The following is a 26,126-nucleotide window of genomic DNA, read 5'->3' on the forward strand; positions in this document are numbered from 1 at the left end:
ACACTGATGCTTCGCCTGAGTAATTATTAAAACTCACCTCTCAGCTTTCCTTGTTTCCTACAATGCAAATTTCTCATAAACTCACTTTTTTCCAATGTGGCACCGCTAATAAATCCTCTACCAGTCTTTTGGAAAACAGGTTCAATCATCATGTCTGAAGCAGTGGCTGGTGTCAAGAAACACCACATCCTAGTACAGCATGTTGAGTGAGTTTCTAGGTGAGCTGGGTTGCGTCCTTGTGTGTTGTTGTCCTGGGGAGAGTGGACTGATGTGATCCGACTGACAATCATGTCCCCGTTATCACTTAATCCTGCCTGCTAGGAGTCAAACTGAGGTAACAGCTGAAGCTATTGCACGTATGAGGACAGCCAGGTAACCGGTGATTCAAACACAACACTGGCTTCTACACCTCTTCTGTTAGTTAATGCATTAAGTATCATAAACTGCCAATGAACATTTTTACAGTTTTTCAAATTACTACAACTGTTGATTGTCAATTAGTGTTTTTTCATAATACATCAATTTCATTTAAATCGCAATTCATATGACTCCAGTCTGTCAATTAATACCTACTGTATGTGTTTGTAAGAAACATATTTTATCATCATTCATAATAACGCTTCCTCCAGTGAAAAAAGTCAGTCTCCTGCTGTCCTCTCACATCCACCGATGTATTTATTCAGAACTGCTTTCACTTGTAAGAACTGCTTGGTCGGTGCATATTTCTCTCCTGATTCAGACGAGCCTTTTTCACTGGAGAAAGCAAGATTATAGATAGAGGACTTTTAGTTAAAATTGTCTAGAATTTCACTTCAAGAGACGTCGATTGGTGAACTGGAGTCGTGTTGATTAGTTGTTGACTTATTGTGATGTTTTTATCAGCTGTTTGGATTCTCGTTCTGAAGGCACCCATTCACTACAGAGTATCCTTTGGTGAGCAAGTGATGTAATGCTACATTTCTCCAAATCTTTTCTGATGAAGAAACAAACTAATCTACATCTTGGATGGCCTGAGGGTGAGTAAATGTTCAGCAAATTAACATTTTTGGTGAACTATTTCTTTAACAATAGAAAAGATTAATAAATGATGTAAAAGCATTGTTCATGTAACAGCACTGCAGTATTGCAGTATTACATGGGGAAGTCGTGGCCTAATGGTTAGAGGGTTGGACTCCCAATCGAAGGGTTGTGAGTTCTAGTCTCTGGCCGGACGGAATTGTGGGTGGGGGTGAGTGCATGAACAGCTCTCTCTCCACCTTCAATACCACGACTTAGGTGCCCTTGAGCAAGGCATCGAACCCCCAACTGCTCCCCGGGCGCCGCAGCATAAATGGCTGCCCACTGCTCCGGGTGTGTGCTCACAGTGTGTGTGTTTGTGTTCACTGCTCTGTGTGTGTGCGCATTTCGGATGGGTTAAATGCAGAGCACAAATTCTGAGTATGGGTCACCATACTTGGCTGAATGTCACTTCACTCACTTTGCTAGAAAGTTGTAAGTTGTTACTACTAACACATATTCTGTCTGCAGTCACAAAAACATTTGAGTTTGATTTTTTTTTTACGACTGCTAAGCTGGTTAGTGACTTTTGAGTCATCAGTCAAACTGACAGGACCTTACTAAACCACAAGAGCTTTTTATGTTCATCTGTCAAGTTTAATGTTGTAAAGTGTATACCGGTAACTATCTTTGCCATCGAAAGACATACTGGCATGGTTCATTTAAATGGGGCTAACCCATAGAAGTAGATTCAGGTTATCTCTTATTTTGGTAATGAGAATCCAAGAGCTCTTCAATTAAAGTCTTTACACATTTACTGAGACTGGCAGTGTGTCTTGTTTAGCACTAAATGGCACAGTCTGCCAGAGACCTGTCTGATGTTCACATCAATGTTAAATACTTTTGAGCTCAAAGGATTTAAAATTTGATGTCATAAAACACCCAAATATGATATATACATACAGGTGCTGGTGCAAAAATAAAATAAATAAACATTTGAAATATATCAGTCTGTGTGTAATGAGTGAATATAATATACAAGTTTCACTTTTTGAATGGAATTAGTGAAATAAATCAACTTTTTGATGATATTCTAGTTATATGATCAGCACCTGTATATATACACTGCCATTCAGTTTGGGGTCAGCAGGTTTTTCCAAATGTTTTTGAAAAGAATCTGCTTTTCTCACAAAGGCTGCATTTTTTTATATCAAAAACTTTTTATCATGTATCTGAAGCAAATAAATAAAAACATAAAAAAAATAAGTTAAAAGTCTTCTTTAGTTTGTTTAATGTACGTTTATCTTTGCTCTTGCATGTCTTACAGCCTTCTTCTATGTACCTATATATTTATATTTCTTTTTACAGCTAGCCAGTACAACAACAATTCAAAAATGATACTTGGAGAGCACTTCTTTCAAATAAGCAGAAGAGAACTTTTTACTGAATGTACATACAGCACATTTGACATATAGTGAACGGTGGTATCAACCCTCATAGTTACTTATTTCATCACTAAAACTTGTCATATTTTACACAACAGAGGTGATACGCCATCCGAAAAGGTTTGCTAGATTACAAATAAACTTTGAGAAGCATAATATGCTCATTGTAAACAAAGATGGTATTTACAAGTAAATATCCAGGATGAATGGCACGTACCAAAATGGCACAAAATAAGCAAATCGATGCGAAGCTTTCATCCTTATGATGGTTTTTCGCTGGAGAGGAAGAGAATTAAAACAGATGTGACATTTACAAATGTAAAAAAAAAAAGCTGCCTGTGTTTTGATGTGATAAAGTGTCATGCCTATCCTGATGTATGGTTCCCTTACAATATCATCTAAGTTGAAGCATTGCAAAAAGTCACTACCACTTTGTGGCAGAATGGAGCTTGTAGGTCCTAATAAGGAGCTGGAGCAGCAGGTTTTGATGATAAGCCTTAAAAAAAATTCTGTGCACAGCTTCACACTGTTTGAGTACAAGCTGGAGTTTGCAGGCTTTCCTGTGGCATCGGCTCAGAGGAAATAAATGATCATCTGCAGCACCTTAGTATGCAGAAGCTGCGTCAACCTTTCACTGTCAGACGTGGTCCTTGCATCTCCATGCATCTCTGTATTATCAATTAGATGTCGCTGAGATGGTAGAAAAAAATTCCACATATAAGAGTCCAGGCCACACCTGTTTGCAGAATGTTTTCCGCAACAGAAGGAATCCTAGATGTCCATGACAAAGAAAAGCAAGTGGACCAATAATAGTTTCATCAGACCAAAACACCACAGCGCGCACAGAACCACTCGCGGGAAAAACTCAAAAACACAACATCTTTGTATGGTACAGAGGAGGCAGCAGCAGTCCAGCAGCGGGTCTGATCGGTGAGCGGCTATAATGTCTGTGGGGCTGTGAGATGCCCAAACTGAAGAACTGAGACCAGAGACAGCAGCAGCACAGTCCGGTCCACCAAGCAGCCAGCACTAGGTGAGCTCCGAGCTATTGCATTGAAACTACTGGGGTCATTCAGCTGTGGATCCTGTGGAGAAAGGTCATGTTTTTATATTGTTAGTCATTTTGATCTTGTTGAGGCAATGCAGTTTTCTGGTTGTTTGTTTCTTATAGTTGTTTAAGCCTAAAAGCTTTAAAATGTCACAGTTCAGGCAATATGTAATTTTTTGAAACTTTTGAATCAATGAGTTGAATCTAGTATAACTTAAATTAAATTGGAACTTACGGAGCCCGTAAGTTATTTTTTATTATTATTATTATTATTTATAATTTTTTAAATGAGTTAAAAGTAATGAAAAAAAACCTATGTTTCCTACTTTTACAGTGGGATGCAACAACAAGACACGTTGCGATGTTTAACGTCCACTGATGCATGACTACATAGGCAAAATGTATAGAATGCATCTTAAGTGAACAGCTTCTTATTCACTGGAAAGTCCTAGGTGTGTAGAAATGTATGGTTCTTACCACACAAAGCACATCCAGAGTAACATTACTTTTCAGTTTCTGAGCCTATAAAGAAAGAGAGAAAGAGGCCAGCTGAAATGCAGGCTGAAAAGTCAATTATTTGCAAGAAGCTCTTCAAGGTTTTGTGTTATAAACCATTTGTCATACTGAAGCATTTCCATCCAGCAACCTTTTAAACTGAGTCCAGTGCGATCTAAGTCAAGCACAGTTACAATAAAGCACTGTAATTCATCACGGTAAATAGAGGTAGGTAATATAGTACTGGCCTCAAAGAGAGGTCTTCTGAGTGAGATGAAATGTTATGATAATGAGCCCCACAGCCCACACACAAACACCACACATACACAGCGCTGTGGCCAAGAGCTCTCTCTAAGGCCTTGCTTCTTCTCAGATCAATGTGTTGTGTGTGTGTGCACGTGTGCAGGAGGCCAGTGTGTCTGCATTAATATGTGACACACCAATACATTTTAATACCCAGCTACACAATACACCCCCCCCCCACACACACACACAGTTGGTTTGTTGGAACGATAAAGTGATTCCTCAGAGAATCTGGAATATAATAAAGGTGCTGCACAATTGAGAGAGAATGGAGCTAATTTTTGCGAAAAGCATTGTGGGATAGAATGATTAATAACCATCCTGGAAGTCTATCTGACAATAGAAACTCTGTCTACTAATAAATCATACTATTGTTATTACTCCAATATTATTAATTTTTGTGCTATATCTGCGAGTGAAATACAGGTTGAGCTTTATCTGTAGCATGCTGTCAATTATCTAAGAAAATAACTTAAGAAAGTGCTTCAAAAGCGCTAAAATATGATTTGTTGTTGTTGTTTTTCAATAAACATTAACAATCATCCTTAGGGATAAAATTAGGTGGATCTTTATAAGACCATTAACCATGTTTTACTAATATTAAACATTAATAACTCATTTAATTGTGTGAAGAATTTATTGGGTCAAAAACAAAAAAGCCCAGATGAATGCATTTTTCATGCTTATATACACATTGGCTTTTTAATTTCTGATCTTATAAAATAAATGCTTCACACAACCGGAGACTTGAGGGTGTGTTGTTTCAGTAATCATTTCAGTATTCTTTTATTATTTTTGTGCATGTGTGTTTTCTTTGAAGATTTGTTCTTATAATTTTGGTGTTGATTTTCAAGATAGCAATTTTCTATTTAAAAATAAAATAAAAATCATACATTTATTTAATGAAATAAAAGATTTTGTTTTAATTCGGTGAAAGAAAACAGCTGAGATCACCAAAAAATGATGGTGCCTTTAAGGGTGAAGCTTGCACTTGCCCCATAGACATGCATTTTCCTTTCTTCTTTTTTTTCTTTATAACTACAGATGAGTTACAAATTATGGTTTAGTCGACGGCTGTGCCTGTCTTGAAGTTAGATTTGCAGATGATTGGTGAAGATATGTCTCCCTCAGAGAGATTGTAATGGGTGGGTATATCCTGCTTAAGGGTCTTCCTCATGTTAATGTGCCAGCCAATTAACTCTGACATGACAGCTCTGGCAGTTTGATGCATCTCATTTCTACCCAGAGGCCCTATGTGTGTGTTATCACTGCAACAGCCCACACCCATCAATCAAAAGTGAAGCCTCATCTCACTCTGAGGGTTAGAAAAATGAAAGCCACCGTATGCCAAGCAAAGCCTGAAAACACCCAAACAAGCTGCCGGCTGTTTGTAAAGTTGACGTAAGCTGTGCATCTTTAACCATCTGTGTGGTCCAACGGAAACATGTGTGTCTGACTGATAGCTGTCATTCACCTTTGGAGATAGTCAATATGGTGGTTTTAAAAGCGATTAGATAAAACAGATTATGTGTCTAGGTGACATTTCCCTGCACTTTTCTAATCAACATTAAAGATTTATTTCTGGTAACTTTCAAATAGTTTCTTTAAATACAACACGCTGTATGCTTTCAGTACCTGCAGACTTCCACAGAAGCTGTAGAGATGGTCCGCGTTACTGTCCAGGTCACTGGTGAGTGCTGGGTCATCCAGTGCATTGGATGTCCTGTCCCGTCCTCTCTGTGGAGTGTAAGGGGCAGGTGGAGTGGACATGATGGGTGGTTGGGGTTGCCACACACCAACATCTGTGCCATTACCAAATGCCTGGATGGCATTGCCTGCATCATGCAGAAATAAAGAGAAAAAAAAAATGTAAATCACGGTAGTGCAAAATTCAGTATATAAGAATTAAGTATAGTATATATATACATAATTCCCCTCAAAGTAACACTCATTATTGTCAAAATAATTAACACAGATTGGATAAATTTTTAGTTTTGCCAAAGAGAGTTACAAAATGTCGACTGCTGTGGACCAGTTCAGATCAAGATTAGTTATGAAGATTTTTTATTATTGAAATGTATATTACAATTTTGTAGTCTGTTTGCCACCTAAATTTACATTCTGGTACAGTGGTATTTTAATATAATTTTATACTATTATAGCATTAATTCAGATTTTGAAATAGTGTGTATATATAAACATTTCAGTTTTCATTTTATTTTAGTTTCATAAAAAAAAAAAAAAAAAAGTAATAAATTGACAAAAACATATTGTAATAGTTTTAGTCAACAATAACAACACTGTTCTGGAGCTTCATTTTCAAAAGGCATTCTCAATTTAACACGGTTTAAAATACAGTTGACACTGACATGTCACTATTGAATTTGTGGCCTATCTTGATATTAAGAGCTTCTCTCTTCATCTCTTCGTACTAAAGTTGATGAACTCTGATAAAGAGGCACTTAGCCTCTGTGTTTAAGTGCAGTAAGTCCTTCACTTACTTACTAAGTTTCTGGGGTCTTTCCGTTGATAAAACAGGGGAGGCCATTAAGATTCAACCGTCTTTTTTAAATGACTTTATTCTCAAGAGCACTTTTGACTTCAGAGTCTGTTATTTACCTCTTGCCACAGAAAGCTAAAGGGCAAGTGAGGATTATTGATGGGTACTCAGGTAAAGAATAAGCCGCATGTGTATTAATAAGTACCATCTACTGAAAGAGAATAGGGTAGGCTGACCTTATTATTGAGTGAGCATTGAATTTCCTTTAAAGCCATGCAAGCTCATTCTGTTTCTTAAGGGTTAAAGACTAATAAAGTCACATTTTCCATTATTGTATTATTGCATTGCTCTCATAAGTACGGATGCATATTCCAAGAATAATTCTGGATAGATTATATAGATTCAAAGGCTTAAAGACAAATTAGAATAAACCGTCAAATAGTTTGTGCTACAAAACAGTTTATACATTCAAATAACCCAGAAAGAAACACCAGTTTGCAATATCAAGCATTGTTTAGCTAAAAATAGCTGGAGGTGGATGACAGCGGAAGCCAGACTCATTCAATTTACCAATGGCTGCACCCACTCTAAAAATAAGGTGGATAGACCATGCCATGAACACTCATGATTTATAAGAATTATTGGTACTTCAGTACCAAGTTAAAAACCTGACAAATCACTACTAAATGAACAAAACTGATTTATATCAACATAAGTGATGTGCGCATTAGGTCTAAATGCATTCTAATAGACCTGCCGCTGTCTATAATGTCAGTAACGGGCCCACCGTCATATACAAATAATGGTATATGTTCATTACAAACAAGAAAGAGCAAAGAAAACATTCTTTTAGAACTGATTCTGTCTCATGCTGTTTGAACTACTTGTTGGACAGTCTTTTCACTTTCCTTTCACCTCTCTCTCTATAGGTAAACGCATTTGATGCGAATCTGTCAGTTATGAGGTGTGGATGTGGCGTGACTTGTGTTGGTACTGCTATTCCATCCGGGCTGTCATCCTAAAGGCCATTGTCTCATGTAGACAAATCCTCCCTCTCATCTGCTCCCTGTCTATCTCCCTGCATCTGGTGCATCTAAATGGATGTTTTCGAATAACTCCCTGACAAAATAATGCACGCTTCCCCTACTCTTCCGGGACCACGGACACCTGAGTAATGCTTTATTGCCTTTTTATGTCAATCCCCCCTCTCAGCTGGCCCATTTAAGAGGGATTTCTCTGTCTCTCGGCCTTCAAACTGCTCTGAATCACACAGCAACACAAATCGCAGAGATCAGATTTACTGGTGCAGACTGTGAATGATCACAAAGACGCAACAGAGCAGAATTCAGCTTTAGAGTCAATCGTGATGGGCAAATTCTGTCAGCGCAGAACGCAGTGACCAGTGATATAGAGAAGAACAACAGCAGCTGTGAATGAAGTCTACTCACGGAGACACCGGTTGTTGGTGAAGAACTCTGTGAACTTGTCACACTCAGCTTTTCCGTTTCCACTGTTGCTGCAGTCACACCAAGGCGACACACTGATGCCAGGGGCACGGAGGTAGTTCGGAGTCATCACCGTACCTGTGTCACACATAGCAAGGAGCAAAGTTCAAAGGTCATGTATGTTGAAAACAAGGACGTTTATAAAATGAGATTCTAACTAGAGAGTTGCTGTGTCTCAAAACCTAGCAAGAAGCCATTAGCATCAGACAGCATCAGGGATCATTAGGGTATAAAACATTCTTTAACATCACGTTAAGCAGATCTGTAGTCCATGTACAATCATAAGTGAAATACACAGTGGACGCTTAAAAGTATGTGAAAGTCATTAGATACAAAATATTAGGTCAAGTGGCATTAACAAATTAATATCGCCTTTTGCAAGTACATACTTTTATTCAGCAACGATGCATTAAATTGATAAAAAGTGACAGTAAAGGCATTTAAAATGTCAAATAAACGCTTTTCAGTTTAAATTTCTATGCATAAAATAAGTTGACATTTGCCATCGTTCAACCATGTTTTTCTGTACATTTAACATGGTAGTATTTTCAAAATTAGCTTTTTTTTTATTCATGGTACTCTACGGTACTACGGTAATGATACGATACACGTCCAAAAACCATAACTCATGAATTTCAGTACCGTGGTATAAAGTACCCTATATTTTACTGTACTGCCACTATTTTTTATTTTTTTGGCAAGGTATGGCACACCAAATTTATTGGCTTGAGTTAACTCACCAATAAGACCTGAATATGCCAGCAGACAGTTGGCATAGTTTTCTTTTAGACATCCAGAAATCGAGCGTGCCTCAGTTTGACAGTTGGTAAGGAAGTCAGCTAAACGAGATCTGAAAAAAAAATTAAGCAGGATGAACAAGAATCCACACGACACATCTCCTCATTAAACCGACTCGGCATGCAAGTGACAGTCCGGCGGTCTTATAACTATAGTCATCTCTTCTCAGACATCATCCACCCCACAGGATAAATAATTAACTAGCTGAAAAGTACAGTGAGCATTCCAACACTTTCCTTTTTACTTTGTGACACATCACACAAGGTGTCTTTTATCATACCTGCAGATGTAGTTGGTCTTGCAGGAGGCTTGTAAGGAGAGACAGTTGGGTTTTTCCTTGTCCTCGTAGGAGCAGGCTGGCACGATGGTCTGACGTCTGCGCTCGGAGCAAGCCGTGTGATCCCCAGAGGGGCAGGAGCAGAAAAGCATGCCATAGCTATGCTTCGGTGGCACCTTGTCGAAGAACTGCCGCAGGGCCTTGTGGCACTTGCGCTTGTTACACACCTCAGTGGTTGAGACTCTACTGGTGCAGGGACTGATGTAGAAGGAGCGGTACTTCTTACACGTGTCATTCAGGTTGCAGGCCTTGGCGGCGTTCAGGCAGTTGTTGTCCTTCGTAAAGGCCGCCTCACCTATGCAAGAAGACATTTAGAGGGAGAGTTAGGATCTCTACTGGCTGATTTCACTGATGCAAGTGCTGTAAATGTCAAAGAACACTTGCTGAGAGTGGGGCAACTGTTGACCTTTGAGGATTCTCTGTGAACTTCCTCTGGCTGAGGTCATCTCGTGGGGCATTCACAGGCCATATGTCAGCCAGTATGTGGTCTGTGCGAGAGTAACTAAACTAATTGATATATTTAGGAAAATTACAGAATTCCAAGTATATTTGAAGATGAAGTGCATAAAATACAGTACGTTCTCCTGTCCCAGCTTGGTTTGGGGAGACAATTGTAAATAAGCCATTACAATGAAAGGTGTCAACACTTTGTTTCTGTTGCACTTTCAAAGTTTTACTTATGTTTGTTTGAGCTTCCACACACAGCAACAGTGGCTCAACCAATGGTGTGAGTTTGTATCTCTTTGACCAACTAATGGCAGAATTTTTTTGGAAACTTTACACACACATACACAAACGCACGCGCACACACACACACACACACATACACACACACACACACGTTTGTTTTTGTGAAAAGTGGGGACATCCCATAGGTGTAATGGTTTTTATACTGTACAAACTGTATTTTCTATCGCCCTTCACCAACCCTACCCCTAAACCTAACCCTCACAGGAAACTTTGTGCATTTTTACTTTCTCAAAAAAACTCATTCTGTATGATTTTTAAGCATTTTGAAAAATGGGGACATGGGTTATGTCCTCATAAGTCACCCTCTCCTTGTAATACCTGTGTCATACCCATGTCATTATAAAAAGTTGTGTCCTGATATGTCTCAAAAACATGCCCACACACACACACACACTATCATTCAAAGTTTTGGCTCGGTAAGATTTTGTAATGTTTATGAAAGAAGTTTGTTATTCTCACCAAGGCTGCATTTATTTGATCAAAAACAGAGTAAAGCAAGAAGTAGTATTCCAATTTAAATGAACTGTTTTCTGTTGTAATATATTTTAAATGGTAATTTATTATTTTGATGGCAAAGCAGAACTTTTATTAGCCATTACTCCAGTCTTCAGCGTCAAATGATAAATTTAATATGGTGCTCAAGAAAATTTTTGGAAATCACTTTTTTTTTTTTTTTCAAAACTTTACTGTCACTTTTGGACAATTTAATGTATCATTGACTAATTAAAAAATAAAAACGGACTCCAAACATTTATGTATTACTAAATATTTCTAGATTATATTTCCATATAAATAGAATGGAAATATTTCCAGTTCATTGTGTCTGAAAATAAAAATTGCTTGAACGCTACTTTTTCTCATTTATTTACAGATCCCACACAAAATGCCCCAAGCATACCTAGACTCAATTTCCAGCACTTTTCATGAATTTCCCACCAAGAACTGACATCAACTCAGTTTAAAAATAGTTTTTTTATTTGTGTAACGTTTGAATCTTTTGCCTGAAGATCTTCTGTCAGCTGCTTGTACTGTCACACTTTTCCTTTTGTTTCCCTCCTCTCGATCTTCACAGCATTTGCGTCTCTTGAACAAACAACCTCAGGTGGATGTTTGGCTTTCCCTCACATGGATAAGTTCACAACCCTGAAAACTCTGTTTGCCTTTCCTCTCTCTTTTCTAAGCGGTCTTTTGGTTTTAATACACATTACTATTAGAACGTACAGACTCTCAGACTATTTCAGAACCATGCAAAAAGAAAGAACGTTAGCATGTACTGAATACTGTGCTGAGCATTATCAAAAATAGCTTTAATGATAAAAGATGACATAATGATAATCTGAATGTGGAGTATACTATCAAGTTTATGACTATCGAATGGCAATATTTATATTTAATATATATTTGTATAATATAAAATATATGATAAAAGACTGACCGATCAGAATCAAGAATGCAGTGAGCCATGCAATTGAGGATATTCTACTTTACCTAACGATGACTCAATCTTCTCTCGGCTTCCCGCTTCAGTAACTCAACTCGCATGTGCATGGAACGCTGCATTTTGCAATTATATGTTTTGATGAGGAATTTGTGCTTATTGTGGGCTTTCATGAGATGACTAGATATGTTTAAACTTGAAAGCGGCCTCGATCCTTGAGGTTAATCACCTATTATCTATTACAAAAACCATTACTTACGTTTGAAAAGCACATTGATATGAGGCTCAAGGTTACTGGAGGGATGTTTAAATGTTGATTAGAGATTGCAGTCATGTGGACAGCTTCATAGTCTATAAAACGAACCCATATCTCCTTGTGATACACTGATCCTGAACTGCATTTATAAACATAAAGCAATATTAATTTATTATTGCACATCATTAAAACAACTCATGGCCACTTTACAGCACAGGGCATATTAATTATTATTAGCAGTAGTACTAGGTAGCAGACGCCATTTGATTTGATATTCTTGTTTAAAGGATAGTTCAGAACAAATTTGGAGAAATGTAGCAATACATCACTTGCTCACAATGGATCCTCTGCAGTGAATGGGTGCCGTCAGATTATGACACCTGATTAAAACATCATCATAATCTACAAGAGTCCAGTCCATAAATAAACATCTTCCAAAGTGAAAAGGTGCATGTTTGTAAGAAACAAAATATAATTTTAACTTTAAACCATCACTTCTGGTCTTCTCTCCTGATTTAGATGACTTTTTCACTGAAAATTATAAATATATTATAAACAGAGGACTCATATTTTAACTGGAAGGAACAGATTGAAGTTAAAATGCCTTTATGATGAATTTGTTTCTTACAAACTCACAGCTTTTCACATCACAATACGTTAACTGATTGTGGATTATTGTGAAGTTTTTATCAGTCTGAATTCTCATTCTAGCGGCACCCATTCACTGCAGAGAATCCATTATTGAGCAAGTGATACAGTGCTAAAGATCTCCAAATTTGCTATGATGAAGAGTCAAACTCATCTTGGATGGTCTGGAGATGAGTAAATTCTCAGTACATGTTTATTTTTAGGTGAACTATTTCTTTTTTTATTAGTGCTTTGATTTTGTTAATAATGACCTCAGCTTACATCCACCATTGTCTCTTGTGTCTTGCCATGTGCTCTTCAGAGAACTCCAGTGTGACGTGAAATAACAAGCAACAGTGCTCGTGTGTGTTGATGTGGATGTGGCCTCATGCTCAGGCAGCGGAGCGCTCTGTTGTTTATTGCTCTTTGGGGCGCAGGCATAATAAGTGAGCTCTTCAGTCGCTTCCTTAAGTGGCCTGAGAGATTGGGAGTGCTGTAGACACAGAAAGTGCTGATGGCAGAGACCTGGAGCTTTTCTGGCGGATGCTTAATAATCTCACAGCTTTCCTCCAACTGTTCCAATCCAATAAAACACATGCCACTGTATCAAATCAAATCATACGAGGACTCGACCTCCATAATTGATCTCCCGCTCTCTCTTCCTCCGTGTCTGCCGCTGTCTCTTTCTGCCCATCTCTCCCATCTTCACATTCTCGCCCTAGTCTTACCTTTTAGATCTGTCTTCCTTTTTATTCACCCAACTTTAATTTTCATTCTTCTCTCCTAATTCTTTTCTTTTTCATTCCTTTCATCCTTCTGTCATATATTCTTTTGGTTTTCCTGCATCCATTCTCTTTTTTTCATGTACTTATTTTTTCCCTTCTTATTCTTTTTTTCCTTTCTTCCGAACTTCCTTCTCTTTTCTCATTTTTTATTTATTTTTTCTACCTTTCTTCAATCCATCCTTCCTTCCTGGCTTTATTTGTTTATTTTTGCTTCCTTCCATCCTTCCTAACTTATTTTGTCGGTCTCTATTGTTTGTTTTAGTTTTCTAACTGTTCACCTTTTGCTAAATACTAAAATTCGCAATCAGAAGTTAGCTATTTTACTACAACATTTCTCATTAAGAGTTATTCCAAGACTAAATGATCAAATCTATTTTTTGTGCTTTATTCCTAATGTATGTCAACAGCTCACCTCATTTATTTCTTTATTTTACAAGATACTTAATAACGAGACACTTAATTTAATACTTAAATGAAACATGAACTGAAAACTGTGCCTCCTGGGCTATGAAAGAGCAATGTATCTTTGGGTAATTTGGTGTATATGGTTTTTCTTTTTAGAAATTAATCTTATGAACTGATTGGACCAGAACCTTCTATCAATTAATGAAAGTGCCCTTGCAACAGAATGAGAGTTTGTTACAAGATGAACCCTGTCTGACCATCTCTGGGCTTTTTAATAAAGAGAAAACTTCTAGTTAAACAACACTGTGAGCTTTGTGTAAATGACTATCCGCTTAAACTGCTGTCCAGGGACGTTTAATGGCCCTCTGAAATGATGCCTGCCACTGGTTGCCACTTTACCTAGTCCAGTTGATATTTGAAAATATCCAGAGTATGTGGAGTCAATTGATTTATTGATGAGTGTCTTGTACCAAAAATAAATGAATGAACGCACTGATTCGTGTATGTTTACAGAGCAGATCCATCCGGAACTGATGCAGCTCTGCTCCGATAGACCGGCAGTTTCAGCCATCGATCAAACGACTGACGAGTTGAAATTTTTTTTTTTTTTTTTTTTTTTTTGCTGTTGTAGTAGCAAAATTTGTATTCATGTTGAAATGGTTTTGTTAACGTTTAAAATCATTGTATGGTGACCTGGTTATCTAAAGGGTAGTTTACACTTGAGATTGTGAGCTGCTGACCCCTAATAGGCTGATGTAATGGACACTTTAGCCAGTTCCCGACCGCGCTGGCATATTAATATGACCACAAATAATTACCAGAGCTGGAGGGATTTAGGGGTCCAGTGGTGTATTTGATACTTCAGAGGTGCAGTGAAATTCCAGCAACGTCTTGGAGATTTACCCTACTGGGGAGCTGCTATTGTGACAGTGAGAATGGAGGGAGTCACATGACTGCTGGATGTTTGACTACTGTATGTGTGTTTTGAAAGTGAGAGACGGAAAGCTTTTAAAGCCTGAGACTGTGTGCTAAGAGAGTAAATTATGACTAGGGAATATATGTGTGTGTGTGTGTGGCTGTGCATGTCCAACCGCCAGGCAATTAAACCACGTAAAATCTCATGAGTGGAATTAATAAAGTGTACAGTGTTGATGGCTTTCAATCCAGAAGAAAAATCAATGTCTAATAAGACATAAAACTGGTATTTGATGTTTTACCATCAACAACTGCCAAGTATTTTCCCTCTGGGGCTCTGCCTTCAATTTACATACATTAGCAGTAAAACATACAAGCCACTATTTATTAATCTGTGAGAAACAGAGCCAAGACTGAGCCGTTAATAAATTGAGAATGAAAGAATGATGCATGAGGGGTGTAAAATGAACATTCTCTGAGTGCCAAATGCATCAGATTGCCTTCGGCAGTTAAATAATATGGAGATACTGGTCAGTTTGCCAGACATGATTTAACCTGAATTCAAAAAATGATCATCTGACCTTGACAGATGTGAGATTTTCCAGTCAAAGACACATACAGCTGTTGCAACTATCATGTCCTGTAACAATTTTTATCTTCACAGGATTATCTAGGATGCTTAAAGTGAAAAAGGCATGTGCTGTTATGCACATGCAAGTGAAAAATCACTGAATAATACCACTGTCATAGGGACGACATTAGTTTGATAAAGTAGTAGTAGTAAAAATGGCAAGTCATTTTTATTTTAATGTGAGAGAGTCAAATCAAAGAAGAAAAAAAAACGAAATACTACAGGGACAAAAATATTTTACAATAATATTAATAATTAAAATAATGAGGATGATGCAACATATTTTATTATTATTATTATTATTATTATTATTATTATTATTATTAAGTATTTCTGGTCATTATGACTGGTATTTTATGCTATTTTTAGTTTAAAAAATAACTTATCTGTTATAAAACATCCTTGACAATGTATAATTTCAAGTCTTGTAAAATAAATTCTCAAGTCGTCTGTTGTTGGGAGGTAAATTAATTTTAGATCCTGCATTCATCCTCTCTTTGTCCACTGACAAACATTACAACATAGTCAAAAGCAGCACAGTAACACTCAAGTGTGCTCCAAATCAGACTTGTTTGGACATGAACATAGATGTTTTTCCTGTAAAAGAACTTGAATGGCTAAGGAGAAAAGAAGCTAAAGTGAGCCGCAGGTATAATATGTGATAAATCCACTGATGAATGCAGGCACGGTCTTAAAAGAGAGCAACCTCCCCCTCCCATTCACATTCCCACAATATTGGACTCAGGAAATGGTAACTATAGGCTTCATACATCACAAACATTGAAGCACACATCCACAGCGGGGGACCAGTTTTTATAGGGACTGACAGCATAGAACTATCAACTCAGCCTATTAGAATAAAGGATTTCCTCTTTCTCTCGCTAGGCTTCTCTCCAAAATCCACTCCAAAAGATTTGTATTATATATGTTTGACAGCCAATACAATCTCAGGCTATTCAGTCTATACTCTTCTGCTGTGTGCAGGTGTTTGAGCCTTTCTGTGTGTGTGTGTGTGTGTGTCATTGAATGTCCTTAATCTCAGTGATGACAGACGTGACTTTAGGTGACCTGAAATGCTACGGTCATGCAAGCTCACACAGTACTGCAGTGCAAGCACTTTATGATCAGTAAAAAAAAAAAAAACATAGGCAGCAGTGTCGTTTACAGATACTGCATCATATATCTACAGCATTTGATGTGAAAATATGAACAGTTGTGCTGTAATATACAGCACATTGCTTTTGACCTGTTTAATGATGTGAAGTTAATAACGCTAACCTTTTGTTATGACAAGCTCAATGACATACAGATACAGCTTTATGAATCATGACCTCTCAGCACGTCACCTTTCAGAACTTATGATTCAGATCATGTCTTTTCATACATTAATGCAACAAAGGACTGATTGGCTCAATAGAAAACTAAATTGTTTTTTAGGGGGGAATAGTGAGTGTGGATTTGAAAACAAACGTATTTCTTTGATTGATTGAGAATTGAAAGTCCGTTGCATTTGTTACCTTGCTTAAACTTCTACATATTACAGAAGAACTGTGACTGGGATTTTGAATAATTTAAATTCTATTCTTTTAATTCTACTCACCAAAAAGAGATTTAGGTTCATTCACCAATTAATTGGTTGACTCTTTAAGTTAAATTATTACACCATTGATGGCTTAATTTGGTGTATTATAAGTATTTGTTCAACAACTGTTCATGACTGAAACACTATAAAGTAAACTACACTAATTTTAAATACAGATTTAAATAAAGGATTTTCGGTAACACTTGAACCCCGCATTTATAATACACTATATAAGGCATTATAATCAATGAATAATGCGTTATAAAAAACCTTATAATATGTTTTATCATCTCATAAATAATCATAAGAACAGTTTTAATGTATTATAATTGTATTCATTATTAAAGTTCCTACTCAAGACTGACTTGACTGAATGCTTGCTAAGAATAGGTTTATTTATTTTATGTAAATGTATTTTATTTATAGTACTTTATATTGCACTGTTAGTGGCCATTTACACAGAAAACATTTTTGCTTTGATAAACATGAGACACAGGCATTGGTATGGAGTAAAAAAATCTTTTTTTAATATGTAATGCAATGTATGTCTATGTAAAAGCTGAACTTCTTTTAACTTGAGAACCATGTTTTTAGAATGGCGTGTCTTGCACGAGCCATTGCAAAATATGCAAGCACAATAGTGAGATACATCTGTCTAATAAGTTTACATATAGAAAGCCAATGGAAAAGTAAAAAGCAATGGAAAAATGCATTCGGTGTGATTCTTCCTTTTTGAAGAATCAAGAAATTTGGTCAGGAATAAGCTCTTTGAATCAATTCTGGAACCCTGGAATTGGAATAAATATAAAAAATTCTTGAATCAAACAATTTTTTTCTCTTCTTTTTAATGCAGTTCTTTTATGTTGCTCCAGTGTGTTTTGAATTTTAGGCTTCTTTCTATGAATTTTCCTCCTTTTTTGTCACACTTGACAGAGTTATTGATGCTGAATGATTTGTAATCAAGCATCCAGGCATTTGTAATTACCAATGCTTGAGCTGTACATAAAACAGCATGCACAAGCTTTAAATGCCATTTTTGCCTCCAAGCCAACATATTTTTTATAGTGTGAGATGAAGGGGATTTGTGTGTTTCTCGATATTTACATGCTCATCTCATAGCAGAGCTTTATCTAATGTGGAAAACAGTCTAGTTCTATACAAAAATGAAACGGTTTTCCTTCTTCAGGCTGTGTGGCAGTTGGTTGGGATTCATGAACCGTACTGCTCTGGCATCCATGTCAATGATGTGAAATGAGATTGGAAATCAAATTGCACTTCCAAACAATAACTGCTGACAGGGCCATTTTTCACATTTATAACCTCTTCCTCTCTTCTAGGCTTTTTGTGATTCATGCCAATACACACTGAAGGTTTGAATTGATTTTCTTAAAACAGATTATGGCAATTACGCATATGAATTTTATCACGCTGAATGTTTAAAACAATGAGAGGATTTACTGTCTTTATGGAGACACTGAAATTATGGACAGTAAGTAAAACACATCCAGAAATAAATTAGCCAGACAATAAAGGCGTTTTTTTTAAATATATATGTAATAACATTGAAAAGGATTTTAATTTAGTATCCATCAGATTCCTTTATAATTACCCCATAACTTATTTCAATAGACTCTCTGTCTGTTTCACATTCAGTCAAACGATTTCTCTGGATGAGCGGTGTGACCGAATACAACCAAATTTATGCAACTCATGAAAGGAAACAGACCGTCTTGCATGAGAAGACGTGGACTCTCAGCTCTCAATGCATTTCAGTTCTCTTAGTAGACAGGGCCACATGGGACTTATTACTACATTCTGGACTAACCCAAAGGTGGGAATAATTCAGATGGCTGGGGCAACTTTAGCTCTGCATGTGAGAGAAAATGGACACCATTGTATCTCCATCTCTCTTCCTGTGAGACCGCAGTGTACTGCATCAGAAGGCCATCAGAAACAGGGATGTGTACTTCATTTCCATATAACAAGTCTGTTTGGCTTGAATGATGAAATATGAGGTGACCTAAACCAATGATACTGTACATTTGTACTTTTTTAGGACAGTATAGCAGCAATTACACACACACACACACACCCATGCACGCACGCACACACACACAAACACTCAAAAGTTTGAGGTCAGTAAAATATATATATATATATATATATATATATATATATATATATATAATATTTTTTATTTATTTATAATGCATTTTATTCAGCAATGATGCATTATATTAATCTCAAATGACATTAAAGGTGTTTGCATTTCGCCATAAATATTAGCAAAATAAATAATCATGATCCTTTAAGAATCATGGGGTTTTCACATTTTTCATAACAATTTTAAGCAGCGCAACTTTGCTAATAATAAAATAACAGCAATGTTTCTTGAGATCCAAATAATTATTTTTCATTCTTTATTTTACAACACATTTTAAATGGCAACTATTTACAATAAAGGCCAAGATCTGCTCACGAAAATTTTTGAATGATTTATAGCTTTTTGTGATTTCTCTATTATTGACAAGCTTGCAGACCAAAGCTGGGACATGAGAAAATCAATTAACAAGGCAAGGAACTTCATTCATCCTTCTAAACTGATATTAGTGACTGATAACAAAACATTTTATTTTCCAGCCTTCACTATGATCTTTGGTTCAATACATTTATTTGACCCAAAAATGACTTTCTTTTTCTGCGGAACACAAAAATTATTTTGAAGAATGTTTTAACTTTTGTTTTCCATACAAGTAGGCTCCAGACATAAGTGGATATGTCAAAATACACAAAATGTTCCACAGAAGGAAAGTCCACGCTGGTTCGGAATGACATTTCATTTTTGGGTGAGCTATCCCTTTCATTTTCTATTCAGTTGAACTATTTATTAATCCAGCAATGGCTGCTGTTCTCTTTGTCTTCATTGCTTCAGCTCCTCACTGATCAGGTGGCACAACTCTCGCTCTACAGTGACAGTATGATCATTCTTTGTCTCTCATGACCACTTCTTAATAGATTTATGGAAAGGACCATTTTAATTCAAACACTGCTAGCCGAATATATCCCAGTGGTAATTTGGTCTAAATATCTCATGATTAATGGCACAATAAATGTTTCTTTTGCCATAGCACTGAAAGACGAAGAAAGTGCCATATGATCTACAGTATTACCATTAATGTTTTAGACCTATAAAAACCTAGTGTACATAAAGTTCACCAAAAAATGACAATTCTGTCATCATTTACTCATGTTGTTTCAGAACTTGTTTCGTTAAATCCACGAAAACAATTTTCCTCATACAGAAAGAAGGTCATACGGATTTGGAACGACATTCAGGTGAGTAAATCATGACAGATAGTTCATTTTTGAGTAAACAATCCCTTTAACTGTGGAAAACCTAATAAGCTTTATAACCTACACTGAGTTGCCTGCCTACTGGCAACCATTGTACAATTCAGTTCCCGACCCTTTTGGCTACCTTTTCATTAAACAGGTCATGCCTTTGCTCTTTCATATGGCAGATCTTTGCCCCTCCCTTTTTCTCATGATCCCATAGCTCAAAGGGGATCTGTTACTAAAGCCCCAAACCCACAAAAGCTATGTAGAGCTGGAGGTTGTGCCATCAAATAAAACAGAAAGTGCCTGTACAGCAGATTGTACAGATGCATCCTGGACAAAGATTCTGCAGTTCCAACAATACCCATTTAACTGAGGCATCAAGTCCATAACCCAGCTTCTTATAAAAATGACGCAAAAAGTGTGTTGTTATTCGATCTGTTTTGACTTCCATTACCTCATGATGCATCTTCATTGAGAATTTTACGTTTGTTAAAGTTTAAAATGCTAAGTTGGAGGGTAAACTGTCTTGCTCAGCAATTATTAGCCATTTAATGCGGCCATTCATATTGATCTCAGTTATGTTTCTGACAGGAAGTGTAACCTGAACACATTTACTGAAACACTGGCATTTTTGCATTAGAGCCCAGGACAGCTACAATTAGATGAGCAGGCATTTCTGTTAGGACTATGAAAAGAGTACGAGAAAGCTGATACTCTGTTGACTATGTTTTTGTCTCTTTGCTCGGGTTCATGTTTCCCTCAAGGATATTCAGCGCTGACAATCTTGTGCAGGTCTCTGCCATAGAGTCTAAGTCAACTCTCAAGTCTCTCACTAAGTCATCTCGTTTGACATAAGATGAAACTATTCTATTAAAAACTATTCTAGTTATTAGAAAAGTATTTTAATGTTTTTTTATTTGTAAGGCACTTTTGGATTAAAATGTCTCCTAAAACATGGGTATATCAAACTGGGAAGTTCGTCAAAAGTACAAAAAAGTCATAATAAACAAATTTGGCATAGAAACATATTTTCATGCTAGTAAATTTCATTAGCAGCTACATAGAAATACATCAAATTAAACATTACATTTTAAGTCTGAAATAGTATTTTCTTGTACAAACATACTGCAAAACGTATGTTGCAAAGAAAGAATTTAATCATCTAGCTTTCTAAAGAATGGCCAGAAATGAATCACAGTTACTTTTCTGTTTTGACAGCCATAGTTTTATCTATACATATAATTGTATATATCACAGTATAAATGGCTACTGTTCTAAGACAATTTTTGTCAAGTAAAAATTTTGTCAATAGCCTATAGTTTATCATTTTTAGTTGATAAACAAAACTAAACTAAAAAAATATAGATATATACTGTTATTTTATTAATCTCACAGCATAATAATATTAAAAAAACTATAAACCACACTTATCACAAATTGCTTGTGATGTTTCCCATTTGTAAGTCACTTTGAATAAAAACATCAGCCACTGTACATGACTAAATGAAAATATAATCACTTTCCAAGAAAAACAGAATACAGAAACACATACATGAAAAAAAGAGTAATAAAAAGAAAAACAACATACAGTACATAATATCAGAGATTAATAAAATACAGGAAGAAAGTGTCTAATGAAATAAAGGTAAAACAAATCAAACAAACAAAAGAAGCTACCGTCCCATACCTTAGATGACATCTTAGTAACCTCTCCTAGCCTATACCTTCACATCACTTGAGGTTTAATAATGGAGATCAGACATTGTGTATTTGGTTCCAGTGCAGAATAGTTTGAATTTTTGCTCTGGTGGATCGCTCCAAACAAACAATATCTAAATGAAAAATGACAGCCATTGCTGTTTTGAAAGGAAATTAGGAGGAAACCAAGAACTAATAAGTTTTCTTAGCGGCTGTAAACCCTGAGAAGAATATATGTTTTTGGTTTTAAATTCAGGGTTACTGAAGAGTCATCATTAAGAAGGAAAAGACAAGGATCTAAAGTGTTAATGTCTCTATCTGAGTCAAGTCACTTTTTCTATGTCAAGTCTGAGGGACAGTTTAATTGTAACTAAAGGCTGGCTCACATTGCCCCAACATTTCTAACACTCTGAAGATAATCTGCTATACATGTATTTATAGCCTGTAAACATAACTGTCATGCTCACTCAGCCCGATAACCACTGTCAGGGTTAACAAATTGATCCAACAATACCTAACGACCGTTGGAATTTGGTGCTTGTTGGCACTGTGAGAACGAGCCTCAGACTTGAGTATCCATTTCTGCTGCGAACAGCCTGAAAACACCCACACAAAGTGTTGTATAGAGATGTCTCACTGAGAGTAAGAGATTAGGGTCAGTTATTATTGGGGTCCTGTGTGTGGGCTGATTCAGTGGTTCATGACAGTAAATATAAAAGCACTTAATGGACAGGACACACAATGAACACTAACCAACCAAAGATTTTAGGGCATATTAAGCACTGCTCAAGTTACTTCCTATCTCTCTCTCTCTCTCTCTCTCTCTCTCTCTCTCTCTCCAAACTATTGTGTTAAACAATTGGTTTGCTGCTAGTTTTTGTTGATGCAGTTCATCATTTAGATGTAGAGGATTTTCTGCCGTTGCTTAATCTGGACAATGCACCACCTCAAGAACGGATTATGGGTTATGTAGAGGACTGGCACAGCGGCTCTGGCTCTCTCAACCAAATCAGTTTTTATTGAAGCTGCTTTGGCAGCGGCCATAAACATCCTGCTCACTCCTGTATAGCCCAGCTGTGAATTATTACTAGGGGTTGCTGGGACATGCCAAAACCGTTGCACCCCTTCCCACTATTTTTTGCTTTAGACATATGAAAAATAAATAAAGAGGCTTGCTGTGAGATTAATATTCACTTGCGTTGTGTCCAAATATGAAAATAATTAGAATGAATGTCTCTCTCTTCCTGGTGATGTACAACACTTGCTGTTAGATACTCATACGCAATTGACACACATGCACAGATGCACAGCAAAAAAAAAGCAAGCCTGTGATGTTCATTTTGTGGAAATGCTCAAATAGTACCAGACTACTGATTAAAGAATTAACAGCTGTTTAAACTGGTATAATTCATTTTTTCTTTCTTTTTTTCTTATTTCTTTACAATACTTTAACCGTATTGATTAACGCTTCAGGAAAGAACAAGGCTGCAATCTCAGAAGCTGTGCTTTATTGATTTGAAGTGGACCGAGAGGGAACATAAGGGGAGGCTGTCTCACATGTAATGCCCACATGTTCCTTAAGGACCAACAGTATATTCATATTTAATCCAAACCCAATGCAAACACAACCACAGACACCTTTTCTATGCCAAACCCTAGTGAGCTTCATCACAAGCTGTTAAAAAAGGTAAGCACCTTAAATATGATGGTTTCTGAGCTTTTAAAATACCTTGTTTCAGGCAGATTTTTCACAATGCACTGCAATTAGTTTATATTTGTGTGTGTATGTGTGTATGTACATATACAAAACTGAAAAGAATGTCTTTGTAAAAGCTTTTTTATTTGAAGAGTTGTTTTGCGGTGTATCTTATGCTTATATTTTGTTATTAGCTTGGCAACATGATGTCAAATCACTGAAATCAATTGCTAGTTGAGTGTGGAGTGGTATTTGTGTACTGCGAGGAGGTACCATCTACGTAGAGTGTTCTAAATTGGTCACTTATGAGTTTCCATGAAGTTTAGAATGCTGTCCGTGTAGACAGCTGGCAGAGAGGCAACTCACTAGGTTTCGAAACAGAGCTACTGTCTGTCACCATGGAGATTTACTGCAGAACTTCTACAGTCAAGCACAGCTCAGATTGAGAGATTCAGTCAGTGTTATCTTCCACGCCAGCAGACCTCACTATAGCTGAACAGGGGAGGAACAGCGCCATCTACAGGACATGACTAAACCGTCTCCATCAAGCAGCACCTGTTCTGTTAGTCCTCTACAGGAATGCATTAGGCATTGACACTTTTCCAAGGACATCATTGAAACCTGTTCACTCAAAACTCCATTACAAAGCTTTCATAAATGATGCAGGCGGGTCATTCATAAGCCACCAGATATTTAAATTTAAATTCATTCATTCTACAGACACTTTTTATCCATATAACCAAATGAGCAAATAACAAGAACATACACATAAACCTGAGACATATCAATATATATTAAGCACATTAAGCATACAGACAGAAAAAAGCTTTTAAATTATTTGTGCTCAGTATAAACTGATAGATAAGTGTAAGGTGGATATATATCATCATAAGACTTACCTGATATTATTGGAGCCAGACGAAAAATATCAGACAAACGGCTGTTGACTGGCTCGTATGGCGTGTCCTCTAGCAAGTCATTGGCTGGAAGATAAACACAAGTACCATTAAGAAACTGTACATTTGCAAAAACCCAAACTGTTACATGTATCATTCTTAGAACCAGCACTTTTGAACTTTTTTTTTTTAGGTTATAAAAGCTCTGAATGCATTTCCAAAAGTGGTCTACAAGGCATGATCATTTCTCATATTGGATCATGTTCATCCTGGATCTGCTCACCCTGTAAACTTTGGTATATACTCCAGAAGATGCGCAGACAGTTCTTCTCTTTCTTCATTCCTCTCCTACACTTGCAGTCGTACAGAGGACTTTGCTTCATGGACTCTATGGCGCTCCTGCACTCGTCCTGCGCCTCGGGTTCCGCCAGCATGCTGAAGTTCCCGGCTCTCCCGGCCACACACTGTCTCATGGTTCGGTACTTAGTGCTGCAGCCGTACTTCGCCAAACACTGTTCATGAGCCCTAACGCAGTCCAGCCGAATAGACCGAGACTGTGTGATCGCATCTGCCTTTGAGAAGTGCATTAAATCTGTGCAGGGAAAAGACAAAATTACACATGCAAATAAGACAGAAGGGCGAAATTGCCTGGCACATCATTACCACGATTTTCTAATGTTCATTGTTCAGGTGATAGCACATACCTTGTTACTTTAGTGATTCAAACAAAAAGAGACAACTTATATGATAAAAGACAAAACACTAAATAATGTTTTTTTTATGTCATAGTAATTCCTGCTACATATACAATGTATAAATCAATAATTAGAATTAAGAAATAAAATAATATGAACAATCATCATAATTATAAAAAAATGTAAGCATGCTGAATTGCATATTTAGGCTAGTTCATACAAATGTAACGCGCAAACAAATAGCTACTGGAACACATGCATCTCAACTTACCAAGAACAGGCAACATTATCCAAAAAGTTGCGAATATCATCGTCGCTTTATTATGATTCATTCAGAGAGCCGAGAAACTGGTTAAACACGATATAGAACAATTTCCACAATAAATCCATTGGGCGCCAGCTGCGCACTGGTGAGGAACAAGTGATCAGACATCATATACACATCCGGACAGACTCCAACAAGCGCTCAGTGCTGCTCTGACGGACACACCCCACGAAAACAGAGCAAAAAAAAAAAAAAAAAAAAAAAAACCAATATTGAGAGTTACGATATTTTGATAAAAATACTAATATCACGACATATAACATGCGTTATATTCAACCTTTTGATATCCTCTTTGTTATCTTCAGCAATCGTTCAAAACAACAGGTTGTCTTAAAAAAATGTAGGCTATGAACGTAAATTAACATTACAAAATTATTCAGGGTGCATGTCAGTCCACATCAACTGCCAAAGTGTGCTGTTGCTTGTTCAGTTTTCCGACAATATGTGTAAGGTCCAAGTGCGCGCACTATGTGTGAAGCTACTGCGCATGTGCACGGATCTCTGGAGAAGGTCGGTTCTTTTGGCTCAGGTGGACAGTTAATATTCGCTGATTAGGCTCTATTAAGCACTTTACTTAATAAGAATTATCCAAAGACTGTCCAAGCATAAATGGAATCCACTTTGCGATTTATATCTGACATATTGTGCTAATTATTCAATG

The 26,126-nt window shown here is 36.8% G+C and overlaps 1 protein-coding gene across 1 annotated transcript; it reads right to left on the bottom strand.

Moving 5' to 3' along the window:
• Positions 1–2,408: 2,408 nt before the first annotated feature.
• Positions 2,409–25,906, bottom strand: LOC113074314 (GDNF family receptor alpha-1-like). The gene is made up of 9 exons (XM_026247113.1): positions 25,412–25,906; positions 24,729–25,037; positions 24,449–24,532; positions 9,371–9,722; positions 9,033–9,142; positions 8,236–8,370; positions 5,923–6,122; positions 3,967–4,011; positions 2,409–3,526 (listed from the first exon to the last, which is right to left on the bottom strand). The coding sequence occupies exons 1-9, from the start codon at positions 25,470–25,472 to the stop codon at positions 3,380–3,382; spliced, it is 1,443 nt and encodes a 480-aa protein (XP_026102898.1). The 5' UTR covers positions 25,473–25,906; the 3' UTR covers positions 2,409–3,379.
• Positions 25,907–26,126: the final 220 nt, after the last annotated feature.

The sequence above is a fragment of the Carassius auratus genome, unplaced genomic scaffold (genome assembly GCF_003368295.1).
Source record: "Carassius auratus strain Wakin unplaced genomic scaffold, ASM336829v1 scaf_tig00014308, whole genome shotgun sequence".
NCBI lineage: Eukaryota > Metazoa > Chordata > Actinopteri > Cypriniformes > Cyprinidae > Carassius > Carassius auratus.